The following is a 19,615-nucleotide window of genomic DNA, read 5'->3' as shown; positions in this document are numbered from 1 at the left end:
ACTTTAAGAATGTAACTTTTCTAGTTTAATATTGGAAAAAAATTACTTTATGAATCTCTACTTTACATTATCACACATTATTCTGAATTACAGGTATTCCATTTTTTCCAGAATTATTTGGTAGTACTTTAAGTTCGTCTGTGGCTGTTTTCGTTTCTGTCTTAAGTCCGAGTGAAATGACACCAGTAAATGGACATAACCCGAAATAGCTTTAATACAACTCTATTTCTTGTCTGACTTATTTTTGACAGTGTGAGAAGAACACTTCAGGTGGGGATTCAGAACATGATGGGAATGGTAAAGTCACCAGCAGACGCCATTATTTTATATTTTCTGGCCTCTGGGGTGCAAAATTCCTTTCTATGTGTGTGTACAGTTGTGTGTGCAATACAATTATGTGTTGCTGTTCACCCTTTCAAATAAAAGAGAACAGGATGCAAACTACCCTACGGGAAAAAAATCTCTTGTCCAAGTTCATAATAGTTATATGGCACCACAAGCTCACCATGATACACTGCAATTAAAAGACACATATTTAAATTTCAAGGTCATCCATAATTCTTCCTCCACCAATATTAACATTTATATAATATCTATATATGTGTGTTTTACTTAATTTTATAGTAAAATGGAAATTCAGGTTATTAAATTGTTTATAGTATCTGACATATTCATTGGTTCACTCCTTTTTTATGTCCAATAAGAAATGTGGGAACCTGTCACTAGCTCTTGGATTTTGGCTTGCTTACAAGGGAATAGAAGAAGGGAATAAATCACTAAACAGAAGGTTGTATTAATCTTACAACCACCTTAAACAAGCCTCACTGAGCAGCTTACTCAGAAGGTAATTTATCTTTTTTTTTTTTTTTCTCACAGTTTTAAGAAAAGTGACAGGGAACACAAGGGACAGAGTATTAGAGAAATTGAACCTCAAAAGGGGAGAAAGTGTTTTATGTTACCTCCTGGTTAGCAGCAGCTAGTTCTTCTTCCAGTGCAGAGACTCTTTCTAAAGAAACCCTCAGTCGTTCCCTTACCTAGAAGAAAAATCAAAATATGTGCAGTAACGTAAATTCTATCAGTCTTTAAAGATTATATAACCTGCCATATGCACTACTGTATGCCCTGTCAGTCCATTTGCAGGCATGTGTGTTGCATGAAAGGAGTTTCATGAGACATACTGTGCAGTAAACATTTAAACCTAACTACAGGAAGACTCAGCCCATGAAAACAGGTGTCAAACTTTAAATGTCATACAGCTCTTCCCCAGTTTGCCTATAATTTTATGGAATTCACAGCAAATGCAAATATTCTAAGACCACATCAGGCATAAAAATAAAACGTTGTTCACATCTTTTACAAAGGATAAGGAAAAAAACATGTTTTCAGTCCACTCCATGGAATATAACTAATCTCTTCATATTAATTGTATACAACAAATTCATTGAAAAAATAACTTGCAGCATTGCCTTCAGGCATACATACTAAAGATTTTTTAGATCATCATGCAGTTTGTTTGGGTTTTGCAAAAAGTCATGAACAAGATTTACTCTTACAAGCAGAAAAGACTGCTGTGTTTCTACCAGTTTCTTAGGTGACCTATTCTGCTCTAAGGATATCTATGATCTACTCAATTATTATTATTATTATTATTAATAATAATAATATTATAATTACTACTAAATATTAACTTTTATTAAATAATAATAATTCAATACCTCTGAAGACATATTTACTGTTGTTTGAGTGCTCAGGCTCAGCATCAGCTCATGTAGTGACAGACAACCTAAACTGGCGATGAAGTTACCAGCCTCCCAATATGACCAAAGGCAAGTCAGACCTAAAGCCATCTTCAGTGCTGTGTGCAGGGGACTCTCTCTCTTCTGACTATGAAGGGAGCCTATGACAGCTCCTCTCCTAATCTATACAACTTCATTAGGCACCTCAAATTAAATGAACTTATAACCTGGCTAATCAGTCAACACTCAGGATATATTTCTATCCCCATTACAGCTACACTGCAGTAATGCTGTTCCAGCTGATGATCCAGGCACGTTTAAGGCTATCAGCAATGTTTGTAGGGAAAGTAAGGATATTCTATTAGATCAACAGATGTAGCTGGAAAACAAAGCAAAAAAACCCTCCAATGGAACATTGTACATTTTCATGCATGTACAAATTGTCACACCCTTGACAAATACAGGAAATCCCTGAAAAGGTTGTGTATGTCCTAATGCTTTCATACTTTTTCCAGTGATACCTCTTAGTCTAATAAATATTACCTTTCCTTACATACTTTATTTTCCATTACTACTGATAGAAGTGAAATTTTGCGAATAGACTCACTACATCCCAAGAATGGCTTAGACTTTGGTAGATGAAAATTACTTAGCAAAACTATAACATAGCATGTTCACTAAACTTTAAAACTAACTAAATCTAAAGATCAAATACATATTCGGGAAATGTACACTAAAAAAGAAAACTATTCAGCCTTTCTGACAAATGCAAATATAGGTGCTTATGCAGTACTTTGACTTATTTGGTCCTTTTTACATACTTCAGCTTTATCGAAAGAAACAAAAATTGAAAGTGCATTTTACGTATTCACATGAATTGTTTGAATGGTCTCAGGTAACTATAGTTTTACCATACACTAAACAATATTGCTAGCCTTAACAGACCAGAAATCAGAAATGCAAGGTGCTCAAAGGAGCAAAGAAAAGTGAGTTGAAGAGTGTTAAGGCATAAGAAATATTAAGACGCTCTCAAGATTAGAAAGAATCCTCAATTTTTTTTTCAAATTTCTGATTTATTAATTTCCCTCTATTCCTTCAGCACTATAAGACTGAAAAAAAATCAGCTGTTAATGTTCCCAAAGACGCATGCTGTAGCTGAAATGGACATTTCTTACAGGGTGTGACTACGTAATCAATAGCTGAGCTGCAGTCACTGACTGTGCCTGTTCTTCACCTGATGCAAATGAAGTTTAAGCCACCTTGAGTGGCACTGACTGAGCCATCTCTGAGTGGAAGGGAAACGAGGGAAAATTACTACAAATTTTCATTACTGTTTCAACTGTTTTCATACACCAGAACAACAGAATGCAGTGAAAATATGCAACGGAACCCGAAAATTTTTTGCTATTTATTAATTTTTTGTGCTATTTTTCATCAAAGTTGTATGCAAAAATCTTTACTCATAAAGCTTGCTTTCCAAAAGAAGGTAAATAATTCCTAGAATTATTTAGATTTAGATTTATGGTAGCTTTAGATTTATGGTAGTACATAAGCTATCATCACAATCATTTTATATAATGTTTTTAGCATTCAATTCTAACACACTTGGAATATGTAAAATTAATTTGAAATATTATATTTACTAATTCTTATTTATTCATAAATTTCATCTAAATCTATTTTCCATAAAAATGCTGCACACCAAATGTGTGATGCATCAATTATTCTGGCTGTAGTTGAAAAACTTTGGACTTAGGGACAGTTAGGGTTGGAGTTAGGTTTAGGGGTTAGGGGTTAGGGTTAGGGGTTAGGGTTAGGGTTAAGGTTTAGGCTAAAAAAGTATTTTTTACTTCATCTGCCTTTCCTTTTTCCTATTTTTTTAAATCGTATTCTGCTTGAAAAACGGTATTATGTCTCCAGTTCTTCTACCAGCTTCCAAGGGCTGCTCAATGACCTGTTTCCCTACCAGATGGATGAAAAGTCCAAGGCAGCATGAGTCCACTACCCGGTACTCACATCTTTCCTCTCTCTACTCCTACCATGTTCTCCCCCTTCCCAGAGATTCCCTGGATTCCTCTGTGCATCCCCAAACTTTCTTTCTGTATCCTGCTCCTCTTCCCACCACCGTTTCTGTTTTTCACTAGCTCTCCGCTATTAAAGTCTACGTCCTACCAGTTAGGGGTGTAATCCTGCCTGATTTCAACCTCCCTAAACACAGTGGGAGCTGGCAGACAACAATTTCTTAACAGAAATCTCAGCTTAGATGTAAAAAATACATGGAAAAATGACAGTCATCTTTCTGGCTTCAGTCCTCTTGTCTGTAAGTACTTCTGAGGGACAAGATGATTGAGAGAAAATTCACAAGATAGCAGTTGTTAATAGCTAAAATGAAATGAAATGAGTTGATAATTTTACTTTAAATTTTCATAAGTTTCCTGAAACCTCCACGTATTCAAGCCTAAGTGTTTTATACATGAGAGTGCATGTTTAAAAATTCTGTTATGTCTAACACTGGCATTCACATTGAATAGTGTGGCCAACTAGGCCACATTACTGAGAATGTCAGAGCTCCACAAGGAGATGGGATCAGGAAAGTTATCCTCAACCTTTATACACTGTGCCACTGTAGAACTGAATCCTAGTGGGTTTTGTACAGAAGTTCTAAAGCCTGAAAACAACACTCCCTGGAAATAATAGGCATTTATTTCAAAGAAAATTTAGGAGATGCATTTTTTACATGGCACTTCAGAAAAAATAGGTAGAGAATTAGCGTCTTCACTCAGAATATCAAGCTACTATATTCAAATCCATTTTTTTTCATTCTTGAGCTATTTTCAGCAACAACATGGAACAGTACCAGCGTGACAAAGAGCAAGAGGTGGAAGTTGTTTCCTTTGCCTTGCCTCCCTTTGCCTTGCCTTCCTTATATGTACACAGTTGATGCACTGCCTTTTTTATAATGACCTAACCAAAATTGCAGTCTGGTGGCCCTTATTTGTTCTCTGAATATAAGAATTGCTAAAGGAACTGAAAGCAACTCTGCCTTGGCACAGAAGACTTTTTTTTTCCTTTCATCTGACAGGTGAACAACTAATTCAGATTCACGTTTGCCATGGTGACATTGGAAATGTTTCAACTAATTCTTCATATTCAACCACCTCATAGCAGCTGTTAAAGTTAAGGGAAGTATTTGGTTCTGTCAGTGAAAAAGAGGAAAAGTGCTACATCATCTCTCTGCTCTGAAGCAGAAATCTGCTCTGGTTTATAGCCCAGAAACTAACTTTATTTCTTGCTTTAAATTCCTTTCACAGTCTTCAGTTCATTTCAAAACAAACTCGGGGAAGAACACAAAAGCTGAATAAAAATGTCAGGTTTGGTCATTCACATTCCAGGAAAGAATACAGGCTACAAATGCCATAGTAAAGTATGCGCTATACATATATTCTGAAAAGGATTTTACTCTAAGCAATATTTACTAGCTAGTAATTGTATTAAAGGTTTCCCGAACTTTGTAAATTCATACTGAATAGCATTTGAATCTAAATATGGGGCAACAGCCAAAGCCTCTGAAAAGCCATATACAAATGTATTGCAAAAAACTTTGTATTGGATTCCCTGTTCAAATTTATGATACAAGAAACAAAATAAACAGAACCATTCTCATTTCTCAGAGGTGCAGGAAAGAGTGGTGTTCCTGGTCACAACCTTGTTAGAGAAAAAAGAGCTGGAACAAATGCAAACTATTTTTACCTGATAATTTGTTTGTTGTTTTTTTTTTTTAATGATGAATGTAAATTAATGATTAGATTATTACATTGCTTTTTCTTTCCCGTAAGTCAAAGACAGCGAGTAACTGTAGTTCATAGAAGTAAGCGTTATCTTAGTGAGATTGTGTTTATCACTTCAGAAATAACATACTCCTTAAATTTCATATAGGCCTTCAATGTATTTCTGTTTTCTTGGACACTAGATAAAGCTTTACTAAATAAGGTTTCACAAAGTACGACTAATCAGATGTCACCTGATCTATCAGAACATGCTATAAGATGCATTTTTAAAGGAGAGATTCCCATTACAGTGCCACAGCCACAGCAGAAAAGGGTTGCTCTCTCCATGTTAGAGGCTTTATCCAATATGTGCCCAGGTGACTGGGTATTCCTCTGGCTTTTAAATGCAACCACATTAGCTTGAAATGTAACATAGACAATGTCATGTTAGCACTGCTGTCGGTGCAAAATATCACCCATCTTTCTCCGTCTCCTAGCAACTGCTTCCCACTTTTTTCCTTGCTGTCAAATTCTTTCTTCTTTCTCTCCAGATCTGCAGCCCACAAAGAGCTTTTAAAAAACCCTTGCACATGCTGGAATTGAATCACTTTTCTTTCATGAACAGGCTATTGAATAAAAGCTCTTCTAGCTACCTGGTAATGAATAACAAAATAGTGATAATGTTGACACGAACAGGTCAGGTTTATTTGCAAGAGTATTAGGTACACTTTTCTGCCGTGAATTAATCTTAAACAAACCAATGTTTTTTTAATCTTTGCTAGGACAATAACACCTGGTAGTTGCTTTCCTCTGTGAAGATCAACTGGAGAGTTTTCTTAAAAAATTGACAAAAAAAAGAGTTTGAAGAAGAAGTTGCTTCAAACAGTTTCTTCTTTCCAAAAGAACATTTTAAGTGCTGAATCTAACGTTTAATGCAAAATAGGAAAAATGTTTGCTGGAAAATAAACATGTTCAGACAGATATTAGAAGTCAATTATAGCTATAGGATGGTATAAATAAAATCACCATTTTTCTAGTTTGTGTTCTTCCTGAATTTCATATAAGGAATATGTACTTCCTGTGATCTATACTCAGTATCTATTCAAACCATGAAGTTAATCTAAGCTTCTATTTTCTATTCAACTGTAATGATGTCTAGTAAACCTCATTTTCATTTGCTGTATTATAAACTATTCCATGTATATTCATATATAATACCCCAGAATATTTCATAGTGCTGTGTTACATTATTTCTAATTTATTGCATGAAATAAAACAAAGATATCAGGTGCTTAGCAGCAGTAAGAGAAGTCTGAGAAGCACTGAGAAGGTCACGGGTGATTAACTGAAGAGAAGTTTCCATACAGACTACATTCCCTATGAATACAGCTGCAAATTTCAAGTCACTTAGGCAATAGCAAAGGCTATTATAAATGTTAACTCAGGATTTCACACCAGTCCCAGTCATAATCAGTCCTAAACTCTACTGTTTAAAACCCTGCATTTTGTTCACAATGCTCACTGTTTGTGGGACATAACCTAACCTTACACTTAGAAAAGACAATCCCTGAATTGAACTTTGAACATAAAGAACATCTAGAATTGGTACTAGAACTGCCCATGTCCTGTGTTTCCAGATTTCTAAAAATTTTAGCATAATTAGCTATGTAAAGATGTTTGAAAATATGTATAGCTTCTGGCAAATTAAATTTCTAAATAACTATAATACAGTTAGTGCAGTATCAACTTCATTTGCTGTGACACAACTCACCCAAGGAGACACAATGAGATTTCTTTGAGATACACATTAAACACTAAATATTTATAAACTAAATTAACTCTTTCATTATCCCCATGCCCTAAAGTGAAAATTCTCACAAGATACACTATGACTATGCAAGAACAGGCCATGAAGACTGTTGTTTGGCGTGGCTAGGATCTCATATGGACAATGGTGTAAGAATAATAGCATCCTCTTACCACCTTCTACTCGCTAGGATGTACCTATTGGGTTCAGCCAAAAAGGACTGGTTCTCTGGCATGGGAAGCTCATGACAAGTTTTCATTTTACAGGGAGTGAAGGAATGCCGAAGGAACTGTCAGACACTGAAATAACTGTCAATGACGGTCATGCTTTCTCTGAATAATGCAGTCATGGCCATGATCTCTCTATGTCGGTCTACCTTTTGGACAAAAGGTGAAGGCAAAGCCCAGACTTCATGTAACATATAAAGAGCAAATAGGCTTTTTGAGATAAGATATCGTTCCTAGTCCTCCTTATACTTAAGCAGGCCTTTCTGGAAATATGAACCCTGAATTGATATGTTTTATTTTCTGTCTTCCAGTCTGTTTTGTATTTTTCATTGCATTTTGCTATAGTAATGGGGATGTTTTTGTAGTTCTTGTACTGTGTACATAGCAATCCTTGCTAAGTTTTCTGGCAGAGCTTGTTACAACACCTCAAGCTGTTTTAGTGTAGGAAGTGAAAACGTGAAAGAAAATTTGCATTTAGGAAGAAGGTAAAGACTTTCTTAGGATTTTTGTAAATTTAAAAGGCAAACATTTCTATGAAAATATGAGTTTATGCTTTTTCAAGGGTGTAACCGCTAAATTATTGGTTTTGATGTCAACATTTTTTGTGAAGAAAAAAATTAAAGTTTCCATTATTCATTTGCAAAGGGTTGTGATACATTTTCAATGCACTTTTGACAGTTTTTATTACTCTTTATCCGTTAGCCTACTTTGTTTCTGGGTGCATTTTCTGATGGGGCAGTGTTTATTTCCTGTGACATCAGTATATCATACATCGTGTTTTTTTGCCTCAGTACTTCCTACAAAGTTCTGCCGTCAGGACTCCCTGAGCATAGCAGCAGAGTCTGTGAGAGCGAAGCATAATCCACAAGACTGCAGGACAAGACACACATAAGTCAAAGGGAGCAGACTGGCTGCATCCAAGGGTGCTGAGAGACTTGATTAACTCATCATGGTGAGGCCTTTTTCATCTTTGAAAGGTAATGGCAGTCAGGGGAGATTCCTGATGAGTGGAAAAGCTACAAATGTTGTGTCCACCATCATGAAAGGCAGGAATTGTCCTGGGAAGATACAGGGAAGTACAAGCTGGCCAGTATTGGGAAGGCTACTGATCAAGCTTTTCTGGAAGCCATTTCCAGGCACATAAAGGACAAGATGGTGATAGGCAAGAGCCAGTATGACTTTGCCAAAGGCAAATGACATCTGGCCAACCTTATTGCCTGGTGTGATGAGATGACTGGCTCCATGGATGAGGGGAGAATAATGAAAATTTTTTACTTTGTCTTTACCAAGGCCTTCTGCAAGATCTTCCATTTACTCTCAGAGAAAGGGGTGAGATATGAATTGGATAAGTGGATTATAGAGTGCACAGAAAATTGGTTGGACTGCAAGGCTCAGAGGTTTGTGATCAGTGACACAAAGTCCAAGTGGCATCGCATTACTATGAATGGAATAGCCCCAGGCAATGGGACAGTCTTGAGGTAGAGAAAGCAGGTTTGCAGAAAAGACCTAGGGGTGGATAAGGCCAGACACATGGTTCACTCAGTAGGTTGAGGGAAATGATTATTCCCCTCTGGACTTTTGAGACTGCATCTGGTTTTGGGCTCCCTGGTACAAGAAAGACACTGACAGACTTCAAGGAAGGCCCACCAAGTTGGTCATGGGCTGGAGCACATGGCATATGAGAAGCGGTTGAGAGAGGTAGGTCTGGTCAAACTTAAGAAGGGAACGCTCATGGGAGACCTTATTGTTGTCTACAACTAGCTAACCAGAAGATGTGGAGAAAAAAATGACAGCTGCTTCTTGGAGATGTAGAGTGACAGGACAAAAGGGAACAGGTGCAAGACTCAACAATGGAAATTCCAGCTAGGTATTATGGAAAAAAAAATACAATGAGTGTATGAATATCTCCCTGGAGATACTCAGAAGTTGATTAGACAGGACCCCAAGCAACCTGAAACAGCTGGCCCTGCTTTGAGTAGGAGCTTGGGGCAGATGTCCTCTAGCAGGTCGAACCTACGTTATTCTACTAATCTCTGAATAACTTCAACGAATTTTCATAGATTGATTAATACCTTATTTTTGAAGGGTCTGAAACAAATCTAACTTATATCATTTTTCTGCCAAAGAAAGCGTGGAATATATGACTCACATTCCATGAAGGTTTTTTAGCACATTTGGGTTTATGCAGTCTTTTTTACTTGCATTATTTTTGAATAAAAATCCCAATAATGGTGACAATGTGTGGTATAATGCAATAGCATTATATTATCAGGTATCTGGATGATATATAAAACATCTTTGATCCAATCCTTCTGAAGAGAGAGACTATAAAATAAAAACATAATTTTAGACAGGATTTGTACCTGAAAATAATGTGCGTTAGGTTTATAACAAGTTATTTTAAAATGATTTACTAAACTTTCCTTGATTGATCTTGGAACGTTTTATAATGAAAATATGATTTATTATATCAAAATAAAAAAGGTTCAAGGCATAGATGAATAGCACACAGGAAAAAGTAATTTTGGTCAACGAATTTTAAAACTTTTTGATAATGTAAGAAATGTCCTGTTAATATTATTGCAGATGGGATTTTTCTACACTGATAAATATCATTAGCACTGGGACAGAGACCCATTACATACCTAAGATGTACCTGTGTCACTCCAAAATTTTTAAAAGAACTGAACACTGATTTTAATCTGTTACATTAAAAAAAAAAAAAAAATAGACTTTTCAATAATACAGGTCAAAATATTATATTTAGCTTCAATATAATTCTGTACAATAATTTTCAAAATGAGATGTAAAATAAATTTCTTAGTACCTAAACACTAAAACATTCACAAAAGAAAATGTTTTAAGTATAACTGCTGCATAATCAGAATCTATTTAAAGTTTAGTTCTTATTATTTCTCATATCTACCCAACACAGTGTCAGAAAGCATAAAAGCAGAACAGTTCCCTACTCTCTTTATAGTTTTATCAGTGTTTAAAGCGTTAGACAAAAGGTCAAAGCTGAGACTATAAACCCTATCAATCCTCAAAAGGTATTTTTAATAATACAGGATTTTGTAAACCTTAATGACATCCAGTCTTATTACATCTTATTACAATTAACTGTTTACAGTGGCTAGAATTCATTATATTCCCTTTTCCAGATTTTCTTTAAATATGCTTTCACGATATGTAACTGAATAGAATATATAACTAAAGAGATAAACCTAAACACAAAATAAATTTTGATTTGGCATAAATTCCTTAAATTCATTTAACTTTGAACCTGATAGTTAACCCAGTATTACTCAAAACCCACAGTATTTCATACCTTTATTAGCAATGAAAAATAAATATTACTATATAAGTATTGTTACCCTTTTCATAAAGCTGTTTCTTTTAATAGTTCCTTAAATATAGTCAACTTTCTGCGTGTATTTCTGAATGTAACGAAGTTAAATTTATTACTGTGAGACCAGTGAATTAGTTTTACACAAATGTCATTGATTCAGTTGGGGTAGAGTTAACTTTTTTATTAGCAGCTGGTATAGTGCTATGTTTTGGATTTAGGATAAGAAATACTTTTGACAGCATGTTGGTGCTTTTAGTTGTTGCTAGGCAGTCAAGGCCTTTTCTGCTCCTCATATCGCCCCACCAGCAAGCCAGCTGGGGGTGCACAAGAAGCTGGGAGGAGACACGGCCGTGACAGCTGATCCCAACTGACCAAAGGACTATTCCATACCATGTGACGGCATGCTCAGTATATAAAGCTGGGGGAAGAAGAAGGAAGGGGGGGGATGTTTGGAGTTCTGGCATTTGTCTTCCCAAGTAACCATGACACGTGATGAAGCCCTGCCTTCCTGGAGATGGCTGACCACCCGCCTGCCGATGAGAAGCAGTGAATGAATTCCTTGTTTTCCTTTGCTTGTGCGTGCGGCTTTTGCTTTTCCTATCAAACTGTCTTGATCTCAACTCACGAGTTTTTTCTCACTTTTAACTTTCTGATTCTCTCTGCCATCACAACTGGGGGGAGTGAGGGAGTGGCTTCGTGGTTCTGTGAGGTGGGTTTAAACCACGACACAGACCAGCTCAGCAGTTTCAGGTGCTGCACGTTTCCTCTTCCTCTTACCCAACCATCTCAAACAGAGAAGCAACTCAGCCGCCGCGATGAGCCCAAGCAAATCAGCCAAGACAGACCCCACAAGGAACTAGGTTCTTTGCTTGTGAGCAATGGTTCTCATGTGCTCCCTACATGTGTAGTTTCGAGGCTCTTACTAGTTCAGATACGTCATCTTCTGAGCATATTTTTTCTAGACATGAACTGGATTTCTGAATTAATGTAAAGCAATGCTCAAGGTGATCCCTCATAATTGCACAAAGTTTCATTCACACAAAGGATTCTTTCCAGCACAGGAATCCAGGGGAAAGACCCCCTTAATTAGCATGACTATATGCAGTTATCATCAGTGATTTTTATCTTGATTCTGTAAGCCCTTCATTACCTCTGATAAGGAAGGATCTACTACTCACTTTAGGTTACCCTACTTGTAGAGATGACACTGTGCTTACATAGTAAATGCCAAAAACATCTCTGAAACTTAGGAGGATTTCCTCCTGAAAAATTTTAAGAGGCAAGTTCCTTTATGTAGTTAGAAACATCTCATTCTGCCTTTTTATTCTGTGTGTTTTTAAAATTTGAGATACCTACATTTTCTGAGTAATAACTTCAAAGCATATCATACAAACAATAAATTCCATGGTGTCATGTTTATTTAGTGCTAAATAAACTAAAGTTTGGTAGGGGCTGAGATTTGCTTATTTTGAAGTCAGTACTATTGCCTACAAAAGACAGCTAAAGTGAAGTGCGTTACAGCTATTTGTCATACATTTTTATGGATTTCTCTGGACATGTGTAAATGCTGTAAGTACAGAACATATTCCAAGAAGTTAATAAACAATACTTTTGCTCTGGTGCAACATAAGGCACAGTTAAGTAAGTTAAAGAGTGTATTTAGTAAGCTTTTTTTCCATACTGTACCTTTTCATCCAAAGCCTTGTGGTGCTCAAACAGAGATTTCAGAGCTTTGAGGACCTCAACTTCACTGGAAACTCCTGAGGGAGACTGTGCTTGCCGTTTCACCACTGTCATCCTCAGTGACCTTTCGTGTCTTGAGACAAGGCACTCCAAATGCTCCAGTAACAGCTATTGGATTTGATATAAAAGGTTATTAATTTTTTTGCACCTAAATGCCGTGGAAATTCTAAAGTACAAAGTGCATGGTACCAAATGGCAATTTGCTTGGCAACATCATTGTGGGAGAGACTGCTGGAATTACTGACAGTATTTCATGATTCTAAATCAGATAGATAGATAGAATAAACAGAAAAATGGGAAATCTACTCCTGATTTCACTTAAAACTCTGTTATGAAAAGCAAGAACAACAAGTCACTCAGCATAGGGTCACTGTTTAGATAAATTAAGCACGTATTTACAATATGTTTTGTGATAGTCATTGATGAGCATTAACAACCAAATAGCAATGAAAATCAGTCTGAAGCATCATTCAAAAATAGTAAAGAAGTATAATTAATTCACCTTAACTGTAATATATTTTTAATTTATACTGGAAGTTACTTAACAATATATTTAAAAGTAAACAGTGTATTTTATTAAATTTTTAAGACTATTCATTCTAAATGCCACAGCTAATGGCGCTTGTCACTAGCATGTGCTCTAAAATGTTTATTGTCCCTGTTATATTACAAACATGATGGAAGACAAAAAGGTCTGTTAAGAGAAATTTCAGGCTATTGTAAATATCTATAAAAAAATTTAAATAACCTATTGTAAAAAGATATGATAATTATTTTTCATTATTACTCTGAGGTTAAATAAAAATTAAAATGTTATGTTGATGTGGTATAGAAAATTCCCCATTTGTCTATACTTTCATAGGGCTACCATTGCTGTTCTTACTATCTGAACATAAAAGAGAATTGGTTAGCTGTAAGGTTAAAGCAGGGTAGCTACATTCATGAATCACAATGCATGTTAAATGCATTGTAATTGCAACATACAATTATATCTAAGTCAACGAACTGGAAATCTGAAAGTTGCATAGATAATTGTTTATTATTTCTCCCTCAATGTGGTTCTTAATATAGCTACTAATAGTAAAGATATATAGGTGTCTGTGATCCATAGTTATTCTCAGCCCCACAAAGACCTTTATTATTACATGAATTAATAGACACAGAAGAGCAAAACCAGAGTGTAATCACATTGTAGTTGTGATATATTTCTATTAAGCCAGGAATGATTAGGGTTTGATGTCATCTTTGCTTCAAACGTGGTTCTTGTCTCTGGATGTGCTCCTGGTTATTATGTTACAATAACTGTATTATTCACAGAAAACAGTGAACACATATGCAAACAATGTTAATACATTAAGAATTGTAATGACTCCACATAGTTAAAGAAAGGAGGATATTTCTGCCATTTCTGAATATTTCTGACTTCAAGTGATGGCCTGTATTTATCAAAAGCATATGAGAAAGAAATTCACAAGCTTTGTCATCTGATGCCTCTAGGGCTGACAGCAGATCTAGGTGGATTTTTAATTATTTGAGGCAGTCCAAAGTAACAAGCGAATTTGAAGAGACCTATTCATCTCATCACAGAGGCATCAGGAACTCGGTCCAGGGATGTGATAAGGCTGTAACTCAGATAAGATCAGAATAGCTTCCAAATACTTACAGAGTATTTCTCTTCGTAGCAGTACTTAAATACACAGTTAACTGCTATCATGAATAGAAGTGAATTTCTAAATTTTGGTCTGAATTCATATATTTTTGTGATTTTTCTAGACCACCTAGTTATTTAGGAGACAGCTGGAGGAAAGTAAGTCTACAGTTGATTTCTAACACTATGGTCTACTCTCTGCCCCATCTCTCAAAAGAGACTATGCAGCTGCAACATTTCCTTCTCTCTGTAGCCGGAGTCTGGCCCACTCTGTAGCCCTGGGGTAGCCAGAATCTGACTGAACTATGCTGTGGACAGATGTTTCTCCACAGTCATTCCCACTTGCTGGATGATCCTGTTAGAGCCTGGCTCATCCTACTCTTTTGTCTGTCTCGTCTACCTCTCTTTATGCAGAAAGTTTTCAATGCATCATAGCTACCTCTGGAACATTCTAAACCTGGTCAAAATGCTATGAAATTCTGGGAAAACTGTAAAAAAAACCCCAAGGAAAACGTCGAACCACAGCTGAGCTGTTAGCATGGCCAAACCTTCCATAAGTCTGTAGTTCAAACTGACACCCACTAAAACAGTCAATAACAAAACCTTGGGAACTAATTTTTGGCCTAACACTAAGCAAAATTTATCACATTTGATGCCCTACTATCCTAAACAACTTATCTCCCAGACAAACACTCTGATGATTGGAAAGGAGAATTCTGAGAGCCTGTATACAAGTCTTAGTTGGAAGAGAAAATGAGAAAATCTGGTTTAGGAGGGAAGAAAAATGATGGTGACACAGAATTCTTAATACAGAAAACACTTTAATGATGGAAGGAATTACACATAACCTATAGCACACAGATAAATAAGGAGCACAGGAAAAAAAAGTGAATATATATCCAGCACCGTTTTGAACTGGTGTAGATGAACAATCTCAACAGGGAATTTGAAGTCAGCATGGACAGAAGAAAAACAAAAACCTTATTAAGAGAAGAAATAATGGAGTTTGAAGAGACTGATGAAGAGAAAAAAAACATTTTAACAAGGTTGCAAGTATGAGAAGAGGGTAGAATGGTGGGAACACAGAATTTCCAGCAGCGTGAACATGGAGGAGTTTACTATGTGGGATGAACAGTGCAGCACCCTAGCCCTTTGTACAGCAGCAGATAATATATTTAACTTTAGGTTAAGTTACTGCCATGTTAGAAACATGTATACTACATAAAACTAAAACAAACGAGTCATCCATTTAACATACACAAAAGCTTTTTTTGTTGCCTTTAGCTTAGAATTACCATTTTAGAGGTGACAAAACCACTTATTTCTGCATATATTTCATAGTCATTAAATAAATCAAGTGCAAAATATTGTGTTGCCTATTTTACTGTATAAAGACAGATAAGTCGACGTCACAGCTAAGTGTCAAAATACTCGTTGAGAATTACTGCACTACTTGTGAACATTTCATGCTTTTTCTTTCTGTTCTTATTCACTCAAGCTAGTCAGTTTGCAGAGGTTCATTTTTCTGGAAACTACCTCTGAATGCTGGAATTTTCCTTATTGCCAGCCCTAACAATGCTCAAGAAGGCATGCTGACATAGGTTTCTGGCTTGTAAAAATTTCTTATTTTTGCTTTTCAACAAAAGCCCACTCTATTTATCCACAAATTCTGTGAGCACTGCTTACAGCAAAGCCAGCTGAGCAGAGAGTATTATTATTAACCAGGTCTCCCAGTGCCACATTAGTCCCAGCCACGCTGAAAGGGGAGTAGAACTCAAGGGTTGGGACATCTGACTGTGACTGAGCACCTGATGGCAAATCCTTGCCCCCTGCTCTGCTGAAACGATACTGATGTTTTATCCATCTTTGTCCCAACTGCAATTATATTTAAAACAAGGGTAATAGATCTTCCCTACTTCCCCGGGAAGAACTGTGAAATGTCCCATTGCTACAATGATGGGGGAACACCTAAACGTATAAAATTGACGTTGAAGATAATGGTGTGTCCAAGCAATGTTTAAGTTTAACGACTGAAGGAAATCACAATGCCTTGTGGGCATGGGGGCACGCTGAGGACTTCCCCCCTACATAATTCGAGAATCACTATTCCAAATATTTGTGAGAACACCACAAGATTTCACGACAAAACAACATTGTAACAACATCGGTAGTTCATTTAAACTACAAAAGAACTGTTAGAAACAGCTTTAGGTATTTTAGCATGTTGCAATTAAACTCTGGCATTAATAAAGATCATGTGCTGCTGCGCATTTTCTGCTCCCTCGCACTGCTGTCAAGCTGCCGCAGTTGTGGAGCACTCAGAGGGACAGGCAGCTTGCAGAGAAAAGAAGACGAAGATCAACAGCAGCAAGCGGGACACAATCACCCACACATCATCGCTATGCTTTTTCTACTGGAAAGCATCATCTTGACAATTAATTATGAAATAATCTGACAAGTGAATTTTACTCTTATGCTGGGCACATTTTAGGATGCTCAAGATGCCATGTTGATAATTGTATCTTAGCTAAAAGGGATGAAGGTTTCTGGGCTCTGGACTCTTCATGAGCATAAAGAATGTTTAAAAATAAACATTTAAAGACTGAAAAATGCTCTAGTGTGCATTTTGTGAGTGAATGAAGCATCTCTAACGTTAATTAGAACTAAATCAACAAGAATAGAGAAATCTTTGGAATATACCCAGCTTCCTTTATGTCTCAAATCACTTCCAAAGCACTTATGGAAGTGATTGGTTTCTGTGAAATGGAAATGGATGGTTAAATTTAATGATGTAAACTACATTGGTGTAGGTTATCACTCACCTACCTATAGTATACTCTACCATTATTACTACATGGACATGATTTACATATGGAAAATGAAAAAGGTTAAAACCTTTTTAGGAATGATGACTCGGTAAATTGAAATTAGCGTGACTCAGTAGAGTTTGTATTACTACAGGACCTGGATTTTAAACGATATAAAATGTTTTATCTTAACTTTCTTTATTTTCAACAAACCTGTTTGTAAAAAACCAAAAAGATAAGAGCAGGATAATAAATGGAGAAATGGAAGAATCGGGAGAGGGTGATGGAGAGAAAAGTAGAGGCATAAATAATGGAATACAGGGGGAAAATATAAAAGATAAGGGATTTACTAAAATGAGACAGACTTAGCTTAAGGGATTCCTTAGATGAATAGGGCAACCCACTAAGAAGACAATTCTCTTTCGAGGTCCAGCTTAAAATTTCTCACCAGCATAAGCAAAATTGAATTTCCATTCAGTCTATATTTAGAATGCACATTGTTCAGTGAATCTTTATCTCTGGTGCAAGCTAAGAAGACAAGTAAAATAAGCAGACATGGGGTTGAAGATTATCTCTAAAACCAGTCAGAAAACCAGTCATTTTCTTCAGCATTGTTCCACAGTGGTGGAAACCAATTTGCACGCATGGTCAGCTGGGGTGCCGGGCAAATTGCCAGTGAAAATCTTTCTTTGAAAAAACAAAGTTACTGCCTAACTACAGCATATATCTCATGTCTGTCTCTCTGTACATCCATGACATAGAAGAAAATACTGGCAACCTAAAACCTTAATGGAAACACACATACCTGAAGCAAAAGTATGAAAGAAAACTTAATACAGGATAATGATAAAAGTAATAGAAATGAATAAAGAGGTTCATTATGAGAATAAATAACACAAATATAATAACTATTAGTTTATAAAGTGTCTGAAAATATTGGTATTGAATTACTATATATTACATTTACTATCTATTGTCACCCTGTTCTCTGTGACAGAAGTTCTTATTTTGAAAGAAGAAACACGAGTCCAGAAGATAGATCATAATATTGAGGCAAAAATAATGAAAGTTACTGTCATTTACATCAGTAAATAATTTTTTTTGCCTTTACAGAACTTTAGGAAACTGTTATACTTATTTTCATGTACCCAGTGCTTTCAGACTGTAAGAACTCATGTTACCTTGGCTAAAAAAGAAATTACAGTGCGCAATTTAGTTTCAGCACCTATCAAACTCATGTAAGTAAAAGGATCTCTAAGAAAATGAGCTAAATGAAGGACTTAAACCCACACTTTAAAAGATATTCTTAGAGTTTTTCAACACAATAAAAGGGAAATTTAATCATAAAATACAGGTTTAAGTACTGATCTATGGGTATTATGAGACTGCAGTGCCTAATTGAAGATGTTTCATAAACCATTCACTAAGGAATTGAGACAATAAAATATGAATAACATTAAACCTAAGTCAGCCTTGTTCACTTTAATAAATGCTTCAGCTTCTGAGGTATTAAGTAAAAGAAAGATGATGATCCCGTCTTTATTACTGCTGTTCATTCATCAACATGCTTTTAATTTTTCTTGTTTCTAAAACTGATGGAACTAAAATATTTCAGAGCAATTTAAGTAACATTTTATGCTATATACAAAAAGTATGTGTAGGTGTCTGGTTTTTTGTTGTAGTGAAAAAAACACTATCAGATTAATCCATACCAGTATTGTAATATTTTTTGTTTCATCTGCCAAACCAAACCCCAAATTTCCTCATAACCACATTCTGATTTAATAAGTTAATCCCAGAACCTTTTCCTTACTTTTAAAGAATACAGATTGAGACAAAAATAACTTTCAATTTTAATTTAAACTTAGCACAGCCAAATTGGTGTTATAATTTCCATTAAATAATATGCTAGATGACATTGACGTGTGTTCCTGCTTCCGAAAAGATGCTGTCTTTCTACATGCTCTAGGTGATCATTCTAGCTAGAGATTATCCAGAGAAATAACTGTAACAGTTTCTATTAAGATATTTTCGTATATATTTTCAAAGTCCTATGTAATGATTTTCCAGAGAGAACCTGTTTGTCTTCCTGTCAGCAACGCCACACCAATCACTACGTACACACATGCTCCTGCATTTTCTATTTTGCCTCGCGTACTGACCCATGAAGTTGCCAGCTACGTTCTTGACATGAAAATATTTCTGCTGTAATATGTCAGAAAAAATTAATTATTGTAGGCAGTAAAAATACATATTCAACAGCAAAGGGTCAGTAGGAAGCTTTGCTTAAGAATGCTGTTACAAAGATTAAATAGGAACCTGATTAAATATTGGGGTAAGGTTTAAACCCTGGTATTTTGGGCAAGACCTGGAGTGTATGAGTCCCAAAGAATGTAATTCCACCACAGCCTCTCTCTAATACATGTTACTGTCAGGGTTTGCAACTACAGCTTTGCACAGAGTGGCAAATCAGGATGTGTGTTGTTGTTGGGGGTTTTTTTGTTTGTTTGTTTGTGTGGAGATTGGCAAAA

At 35.9% G+C, this 19,615-nt stretch overlaps 1 protein-coding gene across 1 annotated transcript in view; it reads right to left on the bottom strand.

Moving 5' to 3' along the window:
- PPFIA2 (PTPRF interacting protein alpha 2) overlaps positions 1–19,615 on the bottom strand; it is a 343,185-nt gene that overhangs the window by 106,056 nt on the left and 217,514 nt on the right. The window contains exons 4-5 of the mRNA XM_054207175.1: positions 12,573–12,737; positions 960–1,034 (exon numbers count right to left, since the gene is read on the bottom strand). Coding sequence (XP_054063150.1) covers positions 960–1,034; positions 12,573–12,737 — 240 coding nt within the window. The remainder of the gene's footprint in view (positions 1–959; positions 1,035–12,572; positions 12,738–19,615) is intronic.

Source organism: Rissa tridactyla, chromosome 1 (assembly GCF_028500815.1).
Source record: "Rissa tridactyla isolate bRisTri1 chromosome 1, bRisTri1.patW.cur.20221130, whole genome shotgun sequence".
Taxonomy (NCBI): domain Eukaryota; kingdom Metazoa; phylum Chordata; class Aves; order Charadriiformes; family Laridae; genus Rissa; species Rissa tridactyla.
The sequence above is the reverse complement of the archived record's forward strand: the minus strand, read 5'-3'. Positions and strand labels throughout refer to the sequence as shown.